The sequence below is a fragment of the Triticum aestivum genome, chromosome 5B (assembly GCF_018294505.1).
Source record: "Triticum aestivum cultivar Chinese Spring chromosome 5B, IWGSC CS RefSeq v2.1, whole genome shotgun sequence".
NCBI classification, from domain to species: Eukaryota; Viridiplantae; Streptophyta; class Magnoliopsida; order Poales; family Poaceae; genus Triticum; species Triticum aestivum.
This window is the reverse complement of record NC_057807.1, coordinates 375,120,604-375,143,648: the sequence shown is the minus strand read 5'-3', so window position 1 is coordinate 375,143,648 and position 23,045 is coordinate 375,120,604. Positions and strand designations below refer to the sequence as shown.

General features: G+C 45.8%; 1 protein-coding gene across 1 annotated transcript; it reads left to right on the top strand.

Annotated features, from left to right (window-relative positions):
• Positions 1–5,121: 5,121 nt before the first annotated feature.
• Positions 5,122–7,774, top strand: LOC123116150 (cytokinin hydroxylase). The gene is made up of 5 exons (XM_044537149.1): positions 5,122–5,475; positions 5,568–5,797; positions 5,890–6,131; positions 6,597–6,996; positions 7,106–7,774. Exons 1-5 carry the CDS (start codon positions 5,190–5,192, stop codon positions 7,532–7,534), a joined length of 1,587 nt encoding a protein of 528 aa, XP_044393084.1. The 5' UTR covers positions 5,122–5,189; the 3' UTR covers positions 7,535–7,774.
• Positions 7,775–23,045: the final 15,271 nt, after the last annotated feature.

Here is a 23,045-nt window from a genome sequence, read left to right as displayed (position 1 = left end):
ACCATATGATCTGTGAGTCCGAGAAGAAAGTGGCATTGAGGAACAATGCATCGCCGATGCAGTTTGTTGAATCTATTGGAAGGTGAATCTTAATGCGTGCGTGGATGGACGAAGATGTATACTGCCTTGTGATAATCTAATTCCATGCATTGTCGTACATGTGCCACACTGGATTAGTTGTATGGAAGTTCTTGAATCAAGTATAGCGCGGATTTTCTTTTAGGGCAACTATAGCGCGAATGTGGTTTTACGACGCGATGCAATATATATCTTTTCAAATTGGTTGTTTGTTGGGCCGTCTATCGCTATAATGTACTAGAAGACTCGTAACGTAACCTACCAAGAATTAATGCGACGGGACATTTTTAGTTCTAGTGAATATACGGGAGAGATACAACCCTTGATACAGCATACAACGCCAATCTCAAGGAGAACTGATGGTTAGGATGTCGAGAGCAGCTAAGTCGAGGCTCATAAATGAATTTTTGTAGGAAAATCTTCACTGGTATAGTGTGTTTCTCTTGTTTTTTCTAGTTGCATACATTGTTGTATCTTTGCCACACATAGAACAAGGACGATTTGTAACCTCTACCTAGGTACAATCAGCATGGTCCGCATAAACTCAAAGAAAGGAAAAACGATCTAGCTTTCCACCGCCAGGGACTCACACTTCGCCGCCGTTCTTCAGCGACTCTCCTCTGTCGACGACCTCCGTCATCGGTGGTGAGGGGGGCGCCAGATCCACGCGTGTGGATAGTTTTAGGCCAAATTAGCTTAGTTTTTAGGCTATTCATCGTCTTGGCTTCGGTGGCGGCGATGGCGACGCTGAATAAAGTTTCTTCAGATCATACTCCGATGAGACGATGGTCCTATCGCTGGGGATGAATTTGAAATCCAGTCTTTTCAAGCAAGGACGGTGTGGTGGCGACGGTATCCTCGTGGTGGACATGTGTCCTCGGGCTCCGCCGTTATGACGACGTCTGCTCCAGCGTCGGCGCGAAGCTTGGCAGGTACTCCAGGAGCGGACGCATATTGTGGTCTGCATCGACGACATCTGAAGGATGGAACGTGTGCCAGGTTCATGTTTGATGGATGGCAGGTGTAATTTCCTCCTTCGGTGTCTTAATCGTGGTGGGGTGTCAGGTCTGGAGTTCGATGGTATGTCCGGGGTGTTGCCTGGTCTGACTCGTTCAACGACAATGACTTCACTTTTGGGGAGCCACCTTGGAGGACCGCAAAGCTGCATATCAACGATGGAGCCGCGTCGAGCTCGGATGAGGAGGTGATCCGTCATTCTATTCTTTGGTGGCTGCTATGGTGGTGACAGAGGCGGGTGATGGACGTTGGTCTCAAACTCAGAGATGTTCTGCCATCTTTTCAGTTTTGTTATCTCGGTTCGTACGTTTCTTGTACTTTGATCTTTATCATATGAATAAGACACTTACCATGCCAAAAAAAAACTCAAAGAAAGAGAGCAACTGTACATGCTATATATGTGAGCACACTTACCTAAAAAAACAATATATGTGAGCACACCGGATCATTCTTCCCTATGCTTTTCAAGGAAATAATTATACTTGTGCCCGCAAGTTTAGCCAGCCCCTACTTAAAACAACTCAACCAACGCAGGGGTGTAAGTGCAAGATCTCCTTCCAAATAGCAGCAGACGGCGGCGTATTAACTCGGCGTCCTGTTTCATGCCTTCCGTAACAGCAGACACCGTGCGGGACCAACCGAACCGCGGCGCACACCCAGCCACGGCCCGAGGTTCACCGGCCACACGAAGTGCACACGGGGCGTCGTCCGCAGGGATCCCTCAGTATCCTGGCTTTCTGAGCTGTACCGGGGATCCTTTCCAGGCGCCGTACGCCTCCTTTCGCCTCACGAAATATAGGGTTCGACTCTGGGCGAAAGTTACCCCAAAAGGCAGTTGTCCGATGGCCGATGCGGTGAGCTGTTTAGGCCCAAAACGTGTTCGGGGTAGTAGTAGAATGGGCTGAGGGTTTGGCCCACAGGCCCTGAATGTATGGCCCAGCTGGCCTAGCAGCCTCTCCTCTAAAAAGAAGGGAAACTGGGCTGGCAGTCCATCTAAGCTATTCCTCAGTTTTCTCACAAAAAAAAAACTATTCCTCAGTTTGCCTAAAAAAAAACCCTAGCTATTCCTCAGAAAAACAAAGCAGTCCACCTAGCGCCACACTAGCTAAAAAAAACCTAGCGCCGCACTAGCTTACAATAAAAAAAAACTAACGCCACACGGTTTCTAAGTGCCAGGACATACGGCTAAGCTAAGACTGAAGTTTAGTTTAGTCAGTAACATAGACAACATATATGAGCTGTAAGAACATAGATAAAATCAGTGGCCAAGTTGGAGGAACTGTCAAAAAGAATGGCGGACAGACAAACGGTGCCACTAATCTAACAAAGTCCTATTAAAGTTTATAAGCGGCTTTCGTCGCCGGGTTTCTTTGAAAGGTTCAGAAGAATCAAACCGATATAGTCTACCACCAAGTTGCTTGCTGAATATGCAGAGCTCAGCTAATAGCTGCCATAAACATTCTAAGAAAGCAAAACCACTGCACAAGTCAGAGTTCTCCGTGGCTATGCTATGTCTGACTGAGATTCTGAGATCGGTGTGACGTACGAGTTACACTATATTTACATGCACACTCCACAGATCTCATTAACTAGGGGTGTGAACATGTGCTTGCTAAATATAATCAGTGTCTCGCTAACTGGTGACTGTTTCTTCGTCTTAGCTTGCGATAAGCTGGCCAAGTTTAGTCGCTGAGCTGGGAGATGCCCACCGGCAATGGCAAGATATCCTGTGAGTAAAGCTATAAAAATTTGGGCACGAGGGATGGATTTCTTGCCCATGATGCGTGCAGGATATTCCATAGCAGAATCGCTCCCATGGAAGATGGAACGGCTCCAAGATACGTTCCTGGTTATTTTTCCGTTTTTGTAATGTCTCATGGCCAGCGTTTGCACCGGGGTTCGGGTCCAGCGGATCGGTGTAGCACCGCACGGTGAGTAAAACTGAAGGAGAAGGATATCTTCTGGCCTCTTCAAAGACAAGGGTATGTGCGTGTAGGCGAATTATGCAGAGATCGGAGGACGATTCTTCCACTATCTTCATAATATAAATTCTTCGAGAATTTTTTCCAACACACCGCCTAGTGGCCGCCTTGCATGCTCCAGGTGGTCATCCACATTCCTAGCAAGAGAGACTGTAATTCAAACGTCATGACAAAGGTTGCTTGTTCTACAGAGCGGGGTAAAGGTTCAGTTTCAGCTCATTTTTCAGCAACAGAAAGCTTGCAGTTCATTTCTTTGAAAAAATGGCAGGTGCTCTGACTAATTCTTGACTATAGAGGGGGTTACAACTGACAGCCGGTCTTACGGCGAGCGCTTCCTACTTTTACAGTCTGACCGAAAGCCGACAACAGCGAAAACTGCCTGAGACTTCAGCAAGAGAGCAGCAGCACCGACTCGGCCTTCAGTTATCTTTTCTCACCGCATGAGTGTGTGTGAACCAAATCTTCCGGAGGAAAGAATTGTCAAATCAGATCATCACTCGCAGAGAGCTAAACCGCTCGTCTTAAACCGTCACTAGCAGGAGCACTTAGCAGGATTTGCCGGTGCACCGACTTTGCTTCGATCGGGTACAGCTCATTCACGCTGTTTTCTGTTTCCAACTGAACCATGAGCTCTCTCCTTTCTTTCCTGGCATATACAAATGTGAGAGCTCCACACTAAACAATCATATTGTGTGAGGCTAAGGTTTTGTACGCATGCCTAAAGCTCAAGCACACAGCATTTTCTTTCTCCAAGTTGCCGGAGGTGCAGAGAACTAGCTAGGCTTAATTGGCTTGATGTTGAAAAACAATAACAAAAATGGCCTCCTTTTGCACTTTTCAGGCTTCGTTTGCAGGATTGCTAAGCTAGTTTATGCCTCTTGTCAGAAGAAGAAAAACTTTGTTTCAGAACCATCCATGGGTTATGTTTCCTATCGGAATCGTCCATGGGGAAAGTGCAGGGAGAGGGAATGGAGAATATGTAAAGCTATCGATGCTGAATGAGATTTGCCAATTCTTTTTAAGGGATTGACCAGGTTATTGCATACTCTATGCAAAGATGGCACACTGATACTCTAAATTAAGCCCGATTCAGACAAGAAATCCTGGGGCTGGACCTCTAATGCCGCTGCCTAATCAGCCTTATAATTAGTACTCGAGTGCCCATTTTGGAATTTCTGTGTGTACAATATTGTTGTCTCTTCTGTGGCACGTAAGCTATGCATACGAAGGGAACATTTTGCATAAATTGAGTAAGAATTATTGTATAGCGGTCGTCTAGTTCCTTGGCGTCCATTGAGCCCACCCGTCAGTCAGCGATTCCAGATGTTCTTCTGTATATATGTATATGTGGATATTAGGACTCCGGTATGTATATGCAACTTTTGGCATATGAATTTGGTAGGATCTTTGTGCCTGATCTCTACCGATCTTGAAATAGGCTCTGGCCATAGGTTGGACGAATATTATTAGCAGCTACTCTAATTAAGAATCGCCTCCTTTATATCCCAAAATCTTTATGAGAAATAAATGGCTTCCAAATATGAGTGACACACTACTACTTTTGCTAGTGGGAAGATAGATTGACCACATCAATTGCTTCTAAATAAACAAGTAAACCCTCTCGGCACATAGCAATCCAATCCCGTAGATTAGTCTCTAATTAAGGCGCCCACTAATGGAGTGACCGCACCAGAAGAGAATAACCTTTCTCTCACACGGTAATGCACTGTCTCTCGCCTTATCAGTCAGTAAACAAGTCGTGCCCGTTTATGATACGAAAGAAAAGAAGATAGACGTTTTTTTTAGCAAATACTCCCTCCGTTTCAAAAGTTGATACATCCGTATTTAGACAAATCCAAGACAAGAATTTTGGGACGGAGAGAGTAATAATAAAAAGTAAAAAGGCAACCGATCTTAGGAAATAGAATATCTTAATAGGGTATTTGTATTTGAGAAGTTTATTACTACGTGCCAATAATCTCCGGCTCTATCAGTATATATATAGCCCAGAGAAGCGCAGGGAAAGCCTGCATTGCAGGCGGCAGCTAGGAGTAACGCCTCCAATTCTCGCTATCTCAGTTTCTCTCTTTATTACATCCTACCTATTCTCTAATGGCGTTCATGGCGGCCATGATCACTGCCATCGCCTCGGCTGTCTCGGTGTTGTTGCTGAGGGCGCTATGGGTGACCCTATCTTGCTACTTCCTGACGCCAATGAGTATCCGTAGAACCATGGCGGCGCAGGGTGTTCACGGTCCCTCGCCGCGCCCGCTCGTCGGCAACCTACGCCAGGTGTCGGCCCTCGTTGCGGAGGCGAACGCCGGCGCCATGACGTCCCTGAGCCACGACATCGTCGGCCGCCTCATGCCCCATTACGTGCTCTGGTCGGAGACATACGGTGAGAATTTAAGACAGCCCCCACCGCATTGCGCTTGCGCGCCGGCCGCCGGGCGTGCGTACGTACTGACCGATGGGGATTCCGCGTTTCAGGGAAGCTCTTCGTGTACTGGTACGGGAGCGAGCCGCGGCTGTGCCTGACGGACACGGACATGATCAAGGAGTTCCTGTCGTCCAAGTACGCCCACGCCACCGGCAAGTCGTGGCTGCAGCGGCAGGGTACGAAGAACTTCATCGGCCGCGGCCTGCTCATGGCCAACGGCGCCAGGTGGTCCCACCAGCGGCACGTCGTCGCGCCGGCGTTCATGCCTGACAAGCTCAAGGTACGCATGCGCACCGTCGAACACATGGTGGCATTGCCATCAATTTCTACCGGTTCGTTTGCCTGACCGCGCCGTACGTGTACGCAACGCAGGGGCGTGTGGGGCACATGGTGGAGTGCACGAAGCAGACGATCCTGTCGCTGCGGGATGCGGCGGCGCGGGGCCGCGGCGAGGTGGAGATCGGCGGCCACATGACCCGGCTCACCGGCGACATCATCTCCCGGACCGAGTTCGACACCAGCTACGAGACCGGCAAGCGCATCTTCCACCTCCTCGAGGACTTGCAGCGCCTCACCGCGCGCTCCAGCCGCTACCTCTGGATCCCCGGCAGCCAGTGAGTCACGATCGCCCTCCCCTCCCGGCCGGCCAGCTCGATCCTCTCTTGCCTCGAACACACCACTCACTCCCTCGTTACTTGCCTGGCCCTTGTCGCCACTTTCGTTCACTTGCGGCCACATCTCGCATAGTGCATACGCGCGTCTAATGTGTGGAATTATCCTAACAGCTTAAGATAAACAAGCCGATTAAGCCGGTATAGCACAGTAATTGGTCTTAGATAACTATGTGTCGTGCAGGCGCAGCCCATCCCTGTCCAGTTAGTTTTTGGGCAGTGGCACTGACTCCAATTTGTCCGGCGCTTTGGTTTGATTCCATCATCCACTGGCGCATCCGTGCGTGCGCATATGTCCATTGCCGTACGCGCACATACGAGTAAACAAGTGTGCACTACATGTGCTCGAGGACGAGAGTGTTCCGCCGATCATGGCCTCATCGATCCGTGTTGCTGCCGTACGTGCAGGTACTTCCCGAGCAAGTACAGGAGGGAGATCGGGCGGCTGAACGGCGAGCTGGAGGGCGTCGTCATGGAGTCCATCCGCCGGAGCCGCGAGATCGCCGACGAGGGCCGGACGACCTCCACCTACGGCCGGGGGCTCCTCGCCATGCTGCTCGCGGAGATGGAGAAGAAGAGGGAGAAGGGTGCAGGCGACGACGGCAAGTTCAGCTACGACACGCGGCTGGTGATCGACGAGTGCAAGACCTTCTTCTTCGCCGGCCACGAGACGTCGGCGCTGCTGCTCACCTGGACGCTCATGCTGCTCGCCACGCACCCGGAGTGGCAGGACAAGGCCCGCGCCGAGGTCTCCCAGGTCTGCGGCGACGACCCGCCGTCCGCCGACCAGCTCTCCAAATTGACCGTGGTAAGTCGTACGGTGCACATGCATACGTAAGCAAAGTCTTATGGCATTTGATCATTTGGCTCATGGCGAGAATCTTAACGTTTTTTCCTCTGTGCGCGCGAACTTGCAGCTCCAGATGATCATCCACGAGACGCTGCGGCTGTACCCGCCGGCGACGCTGCTGCCGCGGATGGCGTTCGAGGACATTCGGCTCGGCGATCTCCACCTGCCGCGCGGGCTCTCGGTATGGATACCCGTGCTGGCAATCCACCACGACGAGTCCATCTGGGGCGCCGACGCGCATGAGTTCCACCCGGAGCGGTTCGCCGCCGGGCGGCGCTCATCCGCGGGCGCCGGCCGGTTCCTGCCGTTCGCGGCCGGGCCGCGCAACTGCGTCGGGCAGGCGTACGCCCTCTTCGAGGCCAAGGTCGTCCTCGCCATGCTGCTGGCCAACTTCCGCTTCACCATCTCCGATGACTACCGCCACGCGCCGGTCAACGTGCTCACCCTCCGCCCCAAGTACGGCGTGCCCGTCCATCTCCGGCCGCTCCGGCCGTAGGGCCTCCATACTTATTTTTGTTCCTTTGGCGCGCGCCTCGATCGGCTATAGAGGAAGATTTTGTGTTTTCTGATTGGTTGCCCTACCTGTCTGACTGACTGACGGGGGAGGCCGGCCTGTCAGTTGGCCCGGCTGGTATATGCTGCTATTCTTTCTAGAGTGGAGTTCCTGCACTAGTTATATATACTTGCAATTTTTGTTATGGTAATCCTAAAGAAAGAAGAATTTTTATGCACAAAAGAAGAAGAAGAATTTACATGTGCATCTTCTAAAACAACAAATGTTAGCCCACAACCGTGTGCAACGACCACCAGGGTGACCGTAGATACCATGCGGATACCCTAAACCGCCACAATTCAATCCCGCCCCTACCTCCGCTTCCTCCACTAATGGAGCTGATTTATATGTTGCCTCACCTTGGAGGTGATCCAATATATCATATATCACTCCTCACACGATCCCGGCTTCGCTAGTGCTGTCGTTGGACGGTGGGTCTCCAAGTCAGGTCGTCGACCTCGGTAACGACTCCTTCTCGGCGACATCGTGTCTTGGCAACGAATCCTTCTCGGCGGCATCGTGTCTTCACATGGTGCGGAGGGATGCGAGTGATGATTGACCATGGGTGAGACCGACTTGCATCTTGTCGGGAGGAGTTCATGCCCGAATTGGTGTTGGCGGTGGATCTCGGGTAGGCTTTGGGGCAATTGATGTGGGTGTGGACGAAATCGATGTACGCAGTCCAGAATGGTGGTGCAACATGCCAAACGTGGTGGACATGATGGCATAATGCTTTTGTCGCTCTCCTTTGAAGTGAGCGGGTCAATAGCTCTTTCTACATCGAGACGGGCTCGTGATGCTCAGACCTTCACCCGCAACAAGGTTAGATGACAACAATAGCATCGACAACGAGTGTGTGTTCTTTGGGGGTGAAGACACCATGCCTCTACTTTTCAATTAGAGTAAAAAGGTTGGACGTACATACATGATACTCTTGTTGAAGTGTTGGCTCAGAGTTTCGTTTTAGGCGTGATAACCACACCGTTTGACCTCTTGGTTAGACCTAGCAACATTGGGGTACATATGATAATTCCTTTTATAAGGTGTTGTCTTTGAGTACCACGTTCTTCGCTCATGGGTAGTTTTGGGATCTTTGGTGGTTTCTTTGTGTGCATTCATCCGTCGGGAGGTTTGTACTTTCATTTTTTGGCAGATTTCCCTTCATATATTATTATGGTCAGAAAGCACGTAAGAGGGACCAAAAAGCCCCTTTTGTAGTTGCAACCCTGGCAAAAAGGAAAAAGAAATTGGAGCTCAACAGTTATGCACTTGTATGAAGAAAATATACGTGTTGACTCAGCAAGGGTTGGAACAAGCGAATGGAAAGCCACACATATGTACGCAGGCACAGTCATCACCACCAGGTGTAGCAGCAGCCAGATATCTGTCCCACCGCCTACCAACTCACCACTCGCCACCGATGAGTGTCAGGAGCTCATGACCAATAGCGAACGCAAACACCATGGCAAGGCCTCATATGGCTCTGGTCAACAAAGGCCAAGGTTGAAGACAATGTTGGCCTCATAGTGGATGAAGGATGACCACACACCAAGATCAACAAACTGGACCATCCCAATCGTGGTTTTGTCACAGCAGATATCCTCATAAACGGACTAAGTCTGGAGGCCATCGCAACTAGGTGGTTGCTTGAACGGGTTGGCCGGGAACGAAGGACACAAGTTTACCCACGTTCGGCCCCTTACGATGGAGGTAAAGACCTACTTCCTGCTTGATTGATATTGCTGGAGATCTCGATTACAAGGATGCGGATTCGCTAACCTAACTCTCGAGAGATTGCAACTTAAGTCTTTTCGTCCTAGGGGTTTCATTTTATATAATAGGTTGAGTCCCTAGGTTTATAACAGAGTTCGGGTCATACTGTTAACCTGTGTCTTACTCTAACTCTTGTTCATCTCGCCTCCCAAGTTAGGGAATCTTCTGTATATGGGCCTTCTCTATAAGTCGGCCCACTAGGCCTCTTTATGAGCCGACCAAAGGCCGGGTCTTGATACGAGCCTTTACTCCTTTCCTTGTTGTGTTATCATGACCTGGAAAGTTGGGCGACCCATAGTGCTTCTAGGCACTTTGCCGGGTCAGACCTAGAGCCGGGTCTTTAGTCAGGGGTAATATCCCCAACATTAGCCCCCAGTTTAGCCTGGATTTATCCATGTTAAACTTCATCCTAAAATTAAAACAAGGAAAGGAAAACATGAAGGCAATGTAACACACAGAGTAATGAACATAATAAATGCTATCACTACATGCATATATGGCTGGTGGAAAGCTCTATGGTTACTGTTTTGCATAAAGCAAATTTTTCCCTACAACAAAGGAATAAATTTTATTTAACTATCATGGTGGTTGTTAAACATTGAGAAGGTTCCTCCAACTCAATCCCAATTAAACATCATCAATAACCCAACAAATTAATTAGAGTGATTAGATCAACATGATAATCCAAGAACCAGATACTCAAGATGTCCATAACCGGGAACACGGCTAACCATGATTAGTTTGTACACTCTGCAGAGGTTTGCGCACTTTTCCCCACAAGACTCGATCTCCTCCGTTACATTTCTCGCACTACATGGTGTTTGAGAAACGGATGACCGAGACATAGTCTTTCAGAAACATTAACTCTTTACTCTGGGTGGACAGTTACACCTACTTTCCCCTACATCTGCCAGCCCACCACTGAAAGAGGTCATGCAACTTACTCAACTATGCTAGAGCCCATAATAGCTTGTGATTGCACATGAAAGTTTCTAGCATGAATAATCTTATGATCCCTTTGAGCCTGGGTGGCATTCCATAGGGTAATCACACAGGTACTCCGGGATCCCCTTGGGCAACACTGGATTCTCCAGGTGCCCTGACAACCACTGGGTACTCCAGGGTGCCTCAACCAATCCATCCAAATGTGTATTAAGTAGCCACCTTAAGTTAACCATAAATTAACAATACTCACATCTGTCATGGATACACTCACCCGATCCACGTCTACGAGCATAGCATAGCAATCCTGAGCATAGCGTAGAAGTAACTCCCAAAGGTTTGATAATAAAAGGCAATGGGTTCTACCTCATCATCTACTTCCCAAACCCACATGTTATTAAACCTACTCATGCAATGTTTGAGGATTGAACTAATGCATAAAAACTTGGTAACAAAGAGATATGATCAAAGTGTTACTTGCCTTGCCGATGATCCGCAAAACCTAGAGACTCATAGTAGCACGCTTCGCACTCCGAGAATTCTATCGCAAACAAACAACAACATATATAAGCACTCAAGCTAGAAGCACGGGTAAAACTCAAATAAGAAGATCTAACCAGAAAGTTCAACTGAAGAACTCCGGTTTGCAAAAAGAACAAATCAAACGGAGCAACAAAACTCAAACTACGAAAGAAACAAGAATCATTTACTAATCTGGACTAAATTCAAATTTTACAGTACCAAAATCTTGTTCAAGTTGGTTAAACAGAAAGAGGGCTTCGAGACGAAGATCTGGGCGCTTGTTTCATCTAATTCGGATAAACGAGTGAAAAGATAAACTAGATCGAAGATCGGGGCAGAAATCGCGATCGAAAATAATCGCAAATAAACCCTGAAAAAACAAAACGAGAACAACAGGCTAACGAACGAACGTTCGCTCTCTGCGACTAACTGACGAACAACGTTCGTTAAAACGAACGTACGGACGAACGTTCGCTAACTAACTAAACCGAAAAAACGAACCGATCTAATAATAACAAAAAACTAGATCTAGGGTTAAAAAAACTGAACAATTTTTTTAAAAAAAAAACCATAACGACGGCGGCGGCTAGCTTCGGCGAGGCTCCGGCGGGGCGGCGCGGTGGCGTGGGGCGTCAGAGGACGGCGGCATGGGACAGGAGGCGGCAGCGCGGCGGCGGCGGGTGGCGGGGAGGCGGTGGCGGGTGTTGGAGAGGGCGGCGGGGCGGCGGCTTAAATAGGGGGGTTGGGGCGGAGGCCGACTTGGGGGAGGGGGCGGCCGGCGACGGCTCCCAGCCGGACTCCGAGAGGAGTCCGCCGCGAGCACGGCGGGGAGGGCAGCGGTGCTTGGCGGGCCGGCCTGCTCGGCTGGGCTCCGGCCCAGTCGGGCATGAAACTTATTTTAAAAATAATTTCGCCGAACTTAAAAAAATCCTAGAAAAAATAAAAAAATTCGAAAAATGCCAAAACCAATTTTCGCTGTCTAAATGAAATATTTAGAACAAAGCGAACATTTTTTTGGCCTAAAATGCAATTTTTTAAAATGTGCAATTTTTCTAATTCAAATAAAATAGCGATAAACTCCAAAATAAAATACTTAATTGATTTTAACATTTTCCCTCCAATATTTATTTTATTTTGGAGAAATTATTTTATCCCCTCTCTTTTATTTTGACATTGGAAATATTTGATAAGAAAAATAATTAAAACCAAAATGATCCTCTTTTCAATATTTGAGAAAACTCAAATATGAAAATAGTTGAAACCCCCAACTCTCTTCGTGGGTCCTTGAGTTGCTTAGAATTTCTAGGATCAACCAAAATGTAATAAAACATGATATGCATATGATGTCCTATGTATAACATTCCAAATTGAAAATTTGGGATGTTACAAACCTACCCCCCCTTAAGATGAATCTCACCCTCGAGATTCGGGTTGGCTAGAAAATAGGTGCGGGTGGTCCTTTCGTCGGTCTTCCTCTCGTTCCCAGGTGGCTTCCTCCTTGGTATGGTGGCTCCACTGAACTTTGCAAAACTTGATAACCTTGCTGCGTGTGACTCGGCTGGCAAACTCGAGAATCTTCACTGGTTTCTCCTCGTAGGTCAAATCACTATCCAGCCGAATCGCTTCCAGTGGCACTGTATCTCTCAGAGGTATATCAACCATCTCTGCATGGCACTTCTTCAACTGGGAAACCTGAAACACATCATGAACTCCTGACAATCCTTCTGGCAGTTCCAGCTTGTAAGCAACCTTTCCCATACGTTCCAAAACTTTGTATGGTCCCACAAAATGTGGTGCTAGCTTTCCCTTAACTCCAAAATGCTTAACTCCTCGAAGTGGGGACACACGAAGGTATACTCTGTCTCCGACTTCATAAACTGTCTCCTTGCGTTTAGAATCTGCATAACTCTTCTGCCTGGACTGGGCTACCTTGAGTCTGTCGCGAATCAACTTAACCTTCTCTTCAGACTCCTTAATCAAATCCGGTCCAAACAACTGACGGTCTCCAACTTCATCCCATAACAACGGTGTCCTGCACCTCCTTCCGTACAATGCTTCGAAAGGGGCCATCTTCAAACTGGCTTGATAACTGTTGTTATAAGAGAACTCTGCATACGACAAATTGTCATCCCAACTAGATCCATAATCTAGCGCACAAGCTCTCAACATGTCCTCCAGAATCTGATTGACTCTCTCGGTCTGTCCATCTGTCTGTGGATGAAAGGCTGTACTGAACTCTAGCCTGGTACCCAAAGTCTCATGCAACTGATTCCAGAACTTTGAGGTAAACTCGGTTCCTCTATCTGATACAATGGTCCTCGGAACTCCATGCAGACATACCATCCTGGTCAAGTATATCTTTGCCAACTTAGGACTCGTATAGGTGGTCTTCACTGGGATGAAATGAGCTACTTTCATCAATCGATCGACTACAACCCATATCGAGTCATAGCCTGAACGATTCCTGGGCAATCCCGTGATAAAATCCATGCCAAGCTTGTCCCACTTCCATTCGGGTATCAGCAATGGTTGTAGCAATTCTGCTGGCTTCTGATGCTCTGCCTTTACTCTCTGACATACATCACATACCGCTACATACTCAGCAATATCCTTCTTCATTCCGGTCCACCAGAAACTTTCCTTCAAATCCACATACATCTTGGTGTTTCCTGGGTGAATCGAATACGGCAAATCATGGGCCTCCTGCAGAATCAACTTCCTGATCTCGGGGTCATTAGGCACATATATGCGATCCTCAAACCATAAGGTATCATGCTCATCCTCACGAAATCCTTTAGCCTTTCCTTTGCTCATCCTTTCCTTTATCTCGGCAATCTCCTTGTCAGTCTTCTGAGCTTCTCTGATCTTATCCATCAAAGTGGAATGAATTTCCAATGCTGCTACATAACCTCTCGGAACTATTTCCAAACATAGCTCGCGAAGATCCTCTGCTAACTCCTTGGGTAATCCTCCGGTCATGAGCATATTCACATAACTCTTGCGACTCAACACATCGACTACTACATTAGCCTTTCCGGGATGATAGTGCAACTTCATATCATTATCCTTAATGAGCTCCAACCATCTCCTTTGCCTGAGATTCAACTCCTTTTGTGTGAAGATATACTTCAAACTCTTGTGATCCGTGTACACCTCATAATGGTTTTCGATGAGAAAATGTCTCCATGTCTTCAACGCATGCACTACGGCTGCTAACTCCAAATCATGTGTAGCATAGTTTTGCTCATGAGGTTTAAGCTGTCGTGAGGCATATGAAACAACTCTTCCCTCCTGCATAAGCACTGCTCCAAGTCCTCGACGAGAAGTGTCGCAATACACTTGATAATCCTTGCGTTGATCTGGAAGAATCAACACTGGGGCTGTAACCAAACATTTCTTCAACTCCTGAAAACTGGCTTCACACTCCTCAGTCCATTTGAACTTGGTGTCCTTCTTCAACAACTCTGTCATGGGCTTTGCAATCTTGGAAAAATTCTCTATGAACCTCCGGTAATATCCTGCGAGTCCAAGAAAACTCCGGATCTCTCCAACTGACGTGGGTGCCACCCATTTAGTCACAGAAACAACCTTGGTGGGGTCTACTGCTATTCCTTCCCCCGGATATAATATGTCCGAGAAATCCAACTTCCTTCAACCAAAGCTCACACTTGCTGAACTTGGCATACAACTGATGTTCGCTGAGCTTCTTGAGAATCAAACGTAAATGCTCCTTATGCTCCTCTTCATTCTTCGAGTAGACCAATATATCATCAATGAACACCATGACGAACTTATCCAAAAATTCCATAAACACCTTGTTCATCATGTTCATGAAATAGTCAGGCGCGTTAGTCAGACCAAATGACATAACGGTATACTCATATAGCCCGTACCTTGTGGTAAAAGCTATCTTAGGTATATCCTGCTCTCGAATCTTCAGCTGATGATATCCTGATCACAGATCGATCTTGGAGAATACTTTAGCTCCTTGCAACTGGTCAAGCAACTCATTGATCATCAGCAGTGGGTACTTGTTCTTGACCGTCACTTCATTCAACGCATGATAATCAAGAACCATCCTCAATGATCCATCCTTCTTCTCCACTAGAAGTACCGGGGATCCCCAAGGTGACGAACTTGGTCGAATGTAACCTTTATCCAGTAACTCCTTAATCTGCTTCTTAATTTCCTCCAAATCCTATGCGGGCATCCGATACGGTCTCTTAGATATTGGCCCTGTGCCTGGCAAAAGCTCAATCAAAAACTCAATGTCTCTATCCGGTGGCATGCGTGGCAGCTCCTTTGGAAATACGCCAGGGAAATCCTTCACCACTGGTACTTCCTCCTGTACAACTCCTGATAAGGAATTCACTTGAGTCCTCTTCGGCATATGCCGAGATACATACTTAATCCTTCTTCCTTCTGGGGTGGTGAGCATAATCGACTTACTGGTGCAATCGATGTTTCCTGCATACATTAACAACCAATCCATACCCAAAATCACATCCAATCCTTGCAACTCCAAAATTATCAGATCCGAGGGGAAAACATGCCTACCTATGGTCAATGGCATATGAAAACATCCTTGGCTTGCCATATGCTCCGCTCCTGGCGAGCTTACTAACATAGGTGTCCTAAGAACTTTGGTGGGCAACTTATACTTATCCACAAACCCCCTTGATATGTATGAATGCAATGCACCAGTATCAAAAAGAATGATTGCAGTAAATGACTTAACCAAAAACTTACCTATAACTGCATCTGGCTGCTCTTGAACCTCCTCCACGCTAACGTGGTTCACTTGTCCCCTGTTGAAAGGGTTGGGCTTCTTCCCAGAGCTTCCATTGCCATTTCCATTCTTTGTTTCAGAACACTCCGTGGCGTAATGTCCATTCTTCCCGCACTTGAAACAACTAATGTGACTTAGATCCTTCTTGGCGGGCGTTGCTGGGTTGGAACGGTTCTGACCGTTGCTTCCTCCATTCCCATTCCCATTCTTGGGGCCACTATGGTTATGCGAACTTCCTCCATTTGCATTATGGCCTCCATGGTTATGGTGAATGTGTCCTCCCAAATTCGGGGTAAAACGAGGTCTCTGCTGAGCTCCTGAATTGTACTTCCCTTGTCCATACTTCCTCTTGCGGCTGTCTATCTGCTGTTGCTTCCCTTCAATCATAAGAGCTCTATCTACCAACTCCTGGTAGTTATTGAATGTTGCCACCATCAACTGCATGCTCAGCTCATCATCCAGTCCTTCCAGAAACTTCTCTTGATTAGCAGCATCTGTAGCGACGTCATCCGAGGCATAACATGCTAACTTACTAAACTCATCCACATACTAGCCCACTGTGCGTCCTCCTTGGTGCAAGTTGCAAAACTCGCGCTTCTCCATGTTCATGCCTCCTGTTGAAACATGGGCAGTGCGGAAAGCCTGCTGAAACTGGTCCCATGTAACAGTGTCAATGGGGTAAGTGGCTGTGAAATTCTCCCACCATGATGCTGCGGGTCCATCAAGCTGATGTGCGGCAAAACACACTCTCTCCTCATCTGTGCATCCTGCAGTGGTCAGCTACCTTCCAATCTTGCGAAGCCAATCATCTGCAACAATCGGCTCGGTGCTACTAGAGAACACCGGCGGATTCAGCCTTAGGAAACATGCTAAGTGATCAACAGGTGGTGGTGGTAGTGGGTTGTTGTTATTGTCTTGGTTCTGATTCTGGACTAGTAGCTGCATCAAGGTATTCTGCTGCTGGATCAACTGAGTGAGCTCTGGTGGAAAAGCAAATCCATTGTCACGTCTCGGAGGCATCTGATGGGTCTAGAAAAGGTGAGAAAACAGAATAGAATGAGGTCTAGAGGGAAAACACTACCCATATGCACATGAGACAAACACAATCATATCACTTCAATCAATTCACACAAGGGCAATACAATCGGTCTAACTATCGTTACAAAAGTGCTCGGACTATACTATATACATGGGTGAATACTACTACTGATATGGTGGTCGACTAGAAGTTTTAATCAGTACAAGACTCCATGATATATGCTCCAGCTTCATCAACATATTCTTCATCGCTGTCGTCGGGGTCCGAGTCGTTGTCGTTGATGATGATGTAGTCCTCCGCACGAATGTCCTTGGAATCGTCGTCATCTCCTCCTTGCGCGTGGTCTCCCATGAATACTCCTAGCTTCCTCGCCAGGTCGTCATTCTTCTCCACTAGTATCGTCATTTCCTCCTCATATCCATTGCGTGTAGACTTGAGTTCCTATTCTAGCTCCGAAATCCTGGTCATTGCCTTCTTCATATCTATCATGCTTGTGCACATATGGTTCTCCTGGCGACGAATGTGCTGGTTTAACTCCTGGATGAAAGCTGCAATGGACCTGTCTCTCCGGGTGCTGACCATCTCCCATTTCTCATCTCGGCGCCCACATATCTGGTAGATAGTGTCCTTAAGATCCTTGTGATAAACTTCTCCAATGCGTCCCATGGCAATGTGAGATGCCATGCTCTTTCCTAGACTCCAGGTTGGTGCATCAAAGGAGAACTCTGTGGGCTCAGTGCCTGGCATGAACGTCCTTCCTGGAACTTTAACTCGAATCATCCAACGCTCCTCTTCTGGTAATGTAGGTCCCGGTGAAGCTTGGTATTCTGATGTTTAGGTACTTAGTGACTTCCTTCAAGTGTCCCCAAAAGGAGTGTCTTCATCCGGCTGGGTAAACTTGTTCCTTGAGTCCGCCATCCTATAGAGTAGAAAAGGGAGAGGAGTCACAAATGAGTAGAGAAGAGTAACCTATGGTTTTAGCTTAGTGGTCGTGTCCTACAGTCAGCATGTTCTCTGATACCATCTTGTAGCGACCAAACCTCAAACAGTCCAGTCTCTGTGCATCTGTGTCATCCCTGGATCGGTAATGCTGACACACGCATTACTCAAGGATTTATAACAGAGTTTCAATCACACACTTATTACATCGAATGTCTCAAAAGAGAACTTATTACAATAATATGGCTTAAGGCCATCTAAATAAGATAACATCGGAAGGCTTGGAAGATAAAGTGAGTCCATCAACTCCAACGGCATAGCTGAGTGAACAACGACAACCTATGGCACCTTACTCGTCGTTTGAAAAGTCTGCAACATGATATGTTGCAGCCCGAAATGGGTCAGCACATGGAATATGCTGGCAATGTAACACATAGAGTAATGAATAGAATAAATGCTATCACTACATGCATATATGGCTGGTGGAAAGCTCTATGGTTACTGTTTTGCATAAAGCCAATTTTCCCCTACAACAAAGGAATAAATTTTATTTAACTATCATGGTGGTTGTTAAACATTGAGAAGGTTCCTCCAACTCAATCCCAATTAAACATCATCAATAACCCAACAAATTAATTTAGAGTGATGAGAACAACATGATAATCCAAGAAACAGACACTCAAGATGTCCATAACCGGGGACACGACTAACCATGATTAGTTTGTACACTTTGCAAAGGTTTGCGCACTTTTCCCCACAAGACTCGATCTCCTCTGTTAGATTTCTCGCACTACATGGTGTTTGAGAAATGGATGACCGAGACACAGTCTTTCAGAAACATTAACTCTTTACTCTGGGTGGACAGTTACACCTACTTTCCCGTACATCTACTAGCCCACCACTGAAAGAGGTCATGCAACTTACTCAACTATGCTAGAGCCCATAATAGCTTGTGGCTGCACATGGAAGTTTCTAGCATGAATAATCTTATGATCCATTTGAGCCTGGGTGGCATTCCATAGGGTAATCACACGGGTACTCCGGGATCTCCTTGGGCAACACTGGATTCTCTAGGGGCCCTGACAACCACTGGGTACTCCAGGGTGCCTCAACCAATCCACCCAGACGTGTATTTAAGTAGCCACCTTAAGTTAACCATAAATTAACAATACTCACATCTGTCATGGATACACTCACCCAATCCACGTCTACAAGCATGAAGTAACTCCCAAAGGTTTGATAATAAAAGGGCAATAGGTTCTACCTCATCATCTACTTCCCAAATCCACATGTTATCAAACCTACTCATGCAATGTTTGAGGATTGAACTAATGCATAAAAACTTGGTAACAAAGAGATATGATCAAAGTGTTACTTGCTTTGCTGATGATCCGTAAAACCTAGAGACTCGTAGTAGCACGCTTTGCACTCCAGGAATTCTATCGGAAACAAACAATAGCATACATAAGCACTCAAACTAGAAGCACGGGTAAGACTCAAATAAGAAGATCTAACCAGAAATCTCAACTGAAGAACTCCGGTTTGCAAAAAGAATCAAATCAAACGGAGCAACAAAACTCAAACTACGAAAGAAACAAGAATTGTTTACTAATCTGGACTAAAGTCAAATTTTACACTACCAAAATCTTGTTCAAGTTGGTTAAACATAAAGAGAGCTTCGAGACAAAGATCTAGGCGCTTCTTTCATCTAATTCGGATAAACAAGCGAAAAGATAAACTAGATCAAAGATCAGGGCACAAATCGCGATCGAAAATAATCGCAAATAAACCCTGGAAAAACAAAACGAGACGAACAGGCTAACGAACGAACGCTCGCTGTCTGCGGCTAATTGACGAACAACGTTCGTTAAAATGAATGTACGGACGAACGTCCGCTAACTAACTAAATCGAAAAAACCGAACCGATCTAATAATAATAAAAAACTAGATTTATTAAAAAAAACCGAATGGTTTTTAAAAAAACACCATAACGGCGGCGGCGGCGGCTACCTCTGGCGGGGCGGCACGGCGCGGCAGCGGTGAGGCACGCTGGCGGCGGTGTCGGGTAGCGGGGAGGTGGTAGCGGGTGGTGGAGAGGGCGGCGACTTAACTAGGGGGGGGGGAGGGTGATTTGTCTCCAACGTATCTATAATTTTTGATTGTTCCATGCTATTATATTACCTATTTTGGATGTTTATGGGCTTTACTTTACACTTCTATATCATTTTTGGGACTAACCTACTAATAGGAGGCCCAACCCATATTGCTATTTTATTGCCTGTTTCAGAAAAGGAATATCAAACGAAGTCCAAACGAAATGAAACCTTCGGCAACGTGATTTTTTGGAAGAATATCACCCAGGAGACTTGGAGTTCATGTCAGAAGACCCTTGAGGAGGCCAGGAGATAGGAGGGCGCGCCCCCCCTTACTGGGCGCACCCCCCTGTCACGTGGGCCCCTCGAGCACCCCCCGACCGACTTCTTTCGCCTATATAAGCCTACGTACCCTAAAAACATCGAATATCAAGATAGATCGGGAGTTCCGCCGCCGCAAGCCTCTGTAGCCACCAAAAACCTCTCGGGAGCCCTTCTTGGCACCCTGCCGGTGGGGGGATCCTTCACCGATGGCCATCTTCATCATCCCGGCGCTATCCATGACGAGGAGGGAGCAGTTCACCCTCAAGGCTGAGGGTATGTACCAATAGCTATGTGTTTGATCTCTCTCTCGTGTTCCCTCTATGGCACAATCTTGATGTATCCCGAGCTTTGCTATTGTAGTTGGATCTTATGATGTTTCTCCCCCTCTACTCTCTTGTGATGAATTGAGTTTTCCCTTTGAAGTTATCTTATCGGATTGAGTCTTTTATGAGAACACTTGATGTATGTCTTGCCGTGCTTATCTGTGGTGACAATGGGATATCATGTGCCACTTGATGTATGTTTTGGTGACCAACTTGCGGGTTCCGCCCATGAACCTATGCATAGGGGTTGGCACACATTCTTGACTCTCCGGTAGAAACCTTGGGGCACTCTTTGAAGTACTTTGTGTTGGTTGAATAGATGAATCTGAGATTGTGTGATGCATATCATATAATCATGCCCACGGATACTTGAGGTGACAATGGAGTATCGAGGTGACATTAGGGTTTTGGTTGATTTGTGTCTTAAGGTGTTATTCTAGTATGAACTCTATGATGGATTGAGCGGAAATAATAGCTTCATGTTATTTTACTACGAACTCTTGAGTAGATATAACAGAAAGGATAACTTTGAGGTGGTTTCGTACCCTACCATAATCTATTTGTTTGTTCTCCGCTATTAGTGTCTTTGGAGTGACTCTTTGTTGCATGTTGAGGGATTGTTATAAGATCTATCTATGTTATTATTGTTGAGAGAACTTGCACTAGTGAAAGTATGAACCCTAGGCCTTGTTTCCTACCATTGCAATACCGTTTACGCTCACTTTTATCACTTGCTACCTTGCTGTTTTTATAATTTCAGATTACAAATACCTTTATCTACCATCCATATTGCACTTGTATCACCATCTCTTCGCCGAACTAGTGCACCTATACAATTTACCATTGTATTGGGTGTGTTGGGGACACAAGAGACTCTTTGTTATTTGGTTGCAGGGTTGTTTGAGAGAGACCATCTTCATCCTACGCCTCCTACGGATTGATAAACCTTAGGTCATCCACTTGAGGGAAATTTGCTACTGTCCTACAAACCTGTGCACTTGCAGGCCCAACAACGTCTACAAGAAGAAGGTTGTGTAGTAGACATCAAGCTCTTTTCTGGCGCCGTTGCCGGGGAGGCTAGGTAAACGGTACTCACACCCCGTCAACTAAGCTCTTTTTTGGCGAGATGAGTGCTTGAAGGTATATCTTTAGATCTTGCAATCGAATCTTTTTATTTCTTGTTTTATCACTAGTTTAGTTTATAAAAGAAAACTACAAAAAAAAATGGAGTTGAGTTTGTCTCATATGCTTCATCTTTTTAATATCTTTCGTGAGAATGATGGTAAGAAGAATTGTGCTCAAGTGCTATAAGAAGAAATCTATAAAATGTTTTGCGTGAAATATTTGAATGATGAGCATGATTGCAATGTTGTTAGTATGAATTCCTTGAATATCCATGATGCTAATGATATGCAAAGCCACAAGCTTGGGGATGCTATGTTTGATGAATATGATATTTTTTGTCCCCCAAGTTTTGATGAGAATATTTATTATGATGAAAGCATGCCTCCTATTTATGATGATTATATTGATGAAAGTGGGTTTGGAAGAGTGTTAACTTTAGGAAGTAGTGATCCCACTATTTTGGAGGATGTTGAATCTTATTGTGATGAACATGAAAGTGGATTTGGAAGAGTGTCAACTTTATTTAGTGATTCCACTATTTCGGAAGAGGTTCCAATTGATTATGAGAACAAAGTTGCTATTTATGATGATTATTGTGATGACTTGTATGCTATTAAGAATAATGATAACTATGAAACTTGTCATCATGATTTTAGTTTTCAATTGGATTATGCTTCACATGATAGTTATTTTGTTGAGTTTGCTCCCACTATTATTCATGAGAAGAATTTTGCTTATGTGGAGAGTAGTAAATTTTGCATGCTTGTAGATCATGAAAAGAATACTTTAGGTGCTGGTTATATTGTTGAATTCATTCATGATGCTACTGAAAATTATTATGAGAGAGGAACATATGCTTGTAGGAATGGCAATAATGCCAAGTTTCCTCTCTATGTGTTGAAATTCTTGAAGCTATGCTTGTTTTATCTTCCTATGCCAGTTGATTATTGTTCCCATAAGTTGTTTGCTCACAAAATCACTATGCATAGGAAGTGGGTTAGACTTAAATGTGCTAGTCATATTATTCATGATGCTCTCTTTATGTTTCAATTCTTATCTTTTATGTGAGCATCATTGCCATCATCATGCCTAGCTAGGAAGGCATTAAAGAAAAGTGCTTGTTGGGAGACAACCCAATATTTATCCTTACTGTTTTTGTGTGTACACATGATTATGCTACTGTATTAATCATGTTTTATAGCTTTTGTTTCAATAAAGTGCCAGGTAGAACCTTTGGGAAGACTTGGGTGAAGTTTATGTGATCTTGCTGTAAAAAACAGAAACTTTTGCGCTCACGAGAATAGCTGCCATTGTTTACTAGAGAGTTATTTTAGGTTGATTCTTTTTGCAGATGATTAATAGACAAATTCCTCAGGTCCGCCAATTTATTTAATAATTTTGGGGTTGCATAAGTATACGTTTGATACAGATTACTACAGACTGTTCTGTTTTTGACATATTCTGTTTTCATTGTGTTGTTTGCTTGTTTTGATGAATCTATGGCTAGTATGTAAGGGAATGGACCATAGAGAAGTTAGAATACAGTAGATATTACACCAATATGAATTTAAAATTAGTTCATTAC

What these genes read in the sequence shown, in the direction of transcription:
- LOC123116150 (XM_044537149.1), top strand. Translation starts at nt 5,190, where the DNA reads ATGGCGTTCATGGCGGCCATGATCACTGCCATCGCCTCGGCTGTCTCG. An exon ending in TCATGCCTGACAAGCTCAAG is followed by an intron (nt 5,798 to 5,889) that starts GTACGCATGCGC and finishes TACGCAACGCAG; the next exon opens with GGGCGTGTGGGGCACATGGT. An exon ending in AGCTCTCCAAATTGACCGTG is followed by an intron (nt 6,997 to 7,105) that starts GTAAGTCGTACG and finishes GCGAACTTGCAG; the next exon opens with CTCCAGATGATCATCCACGA.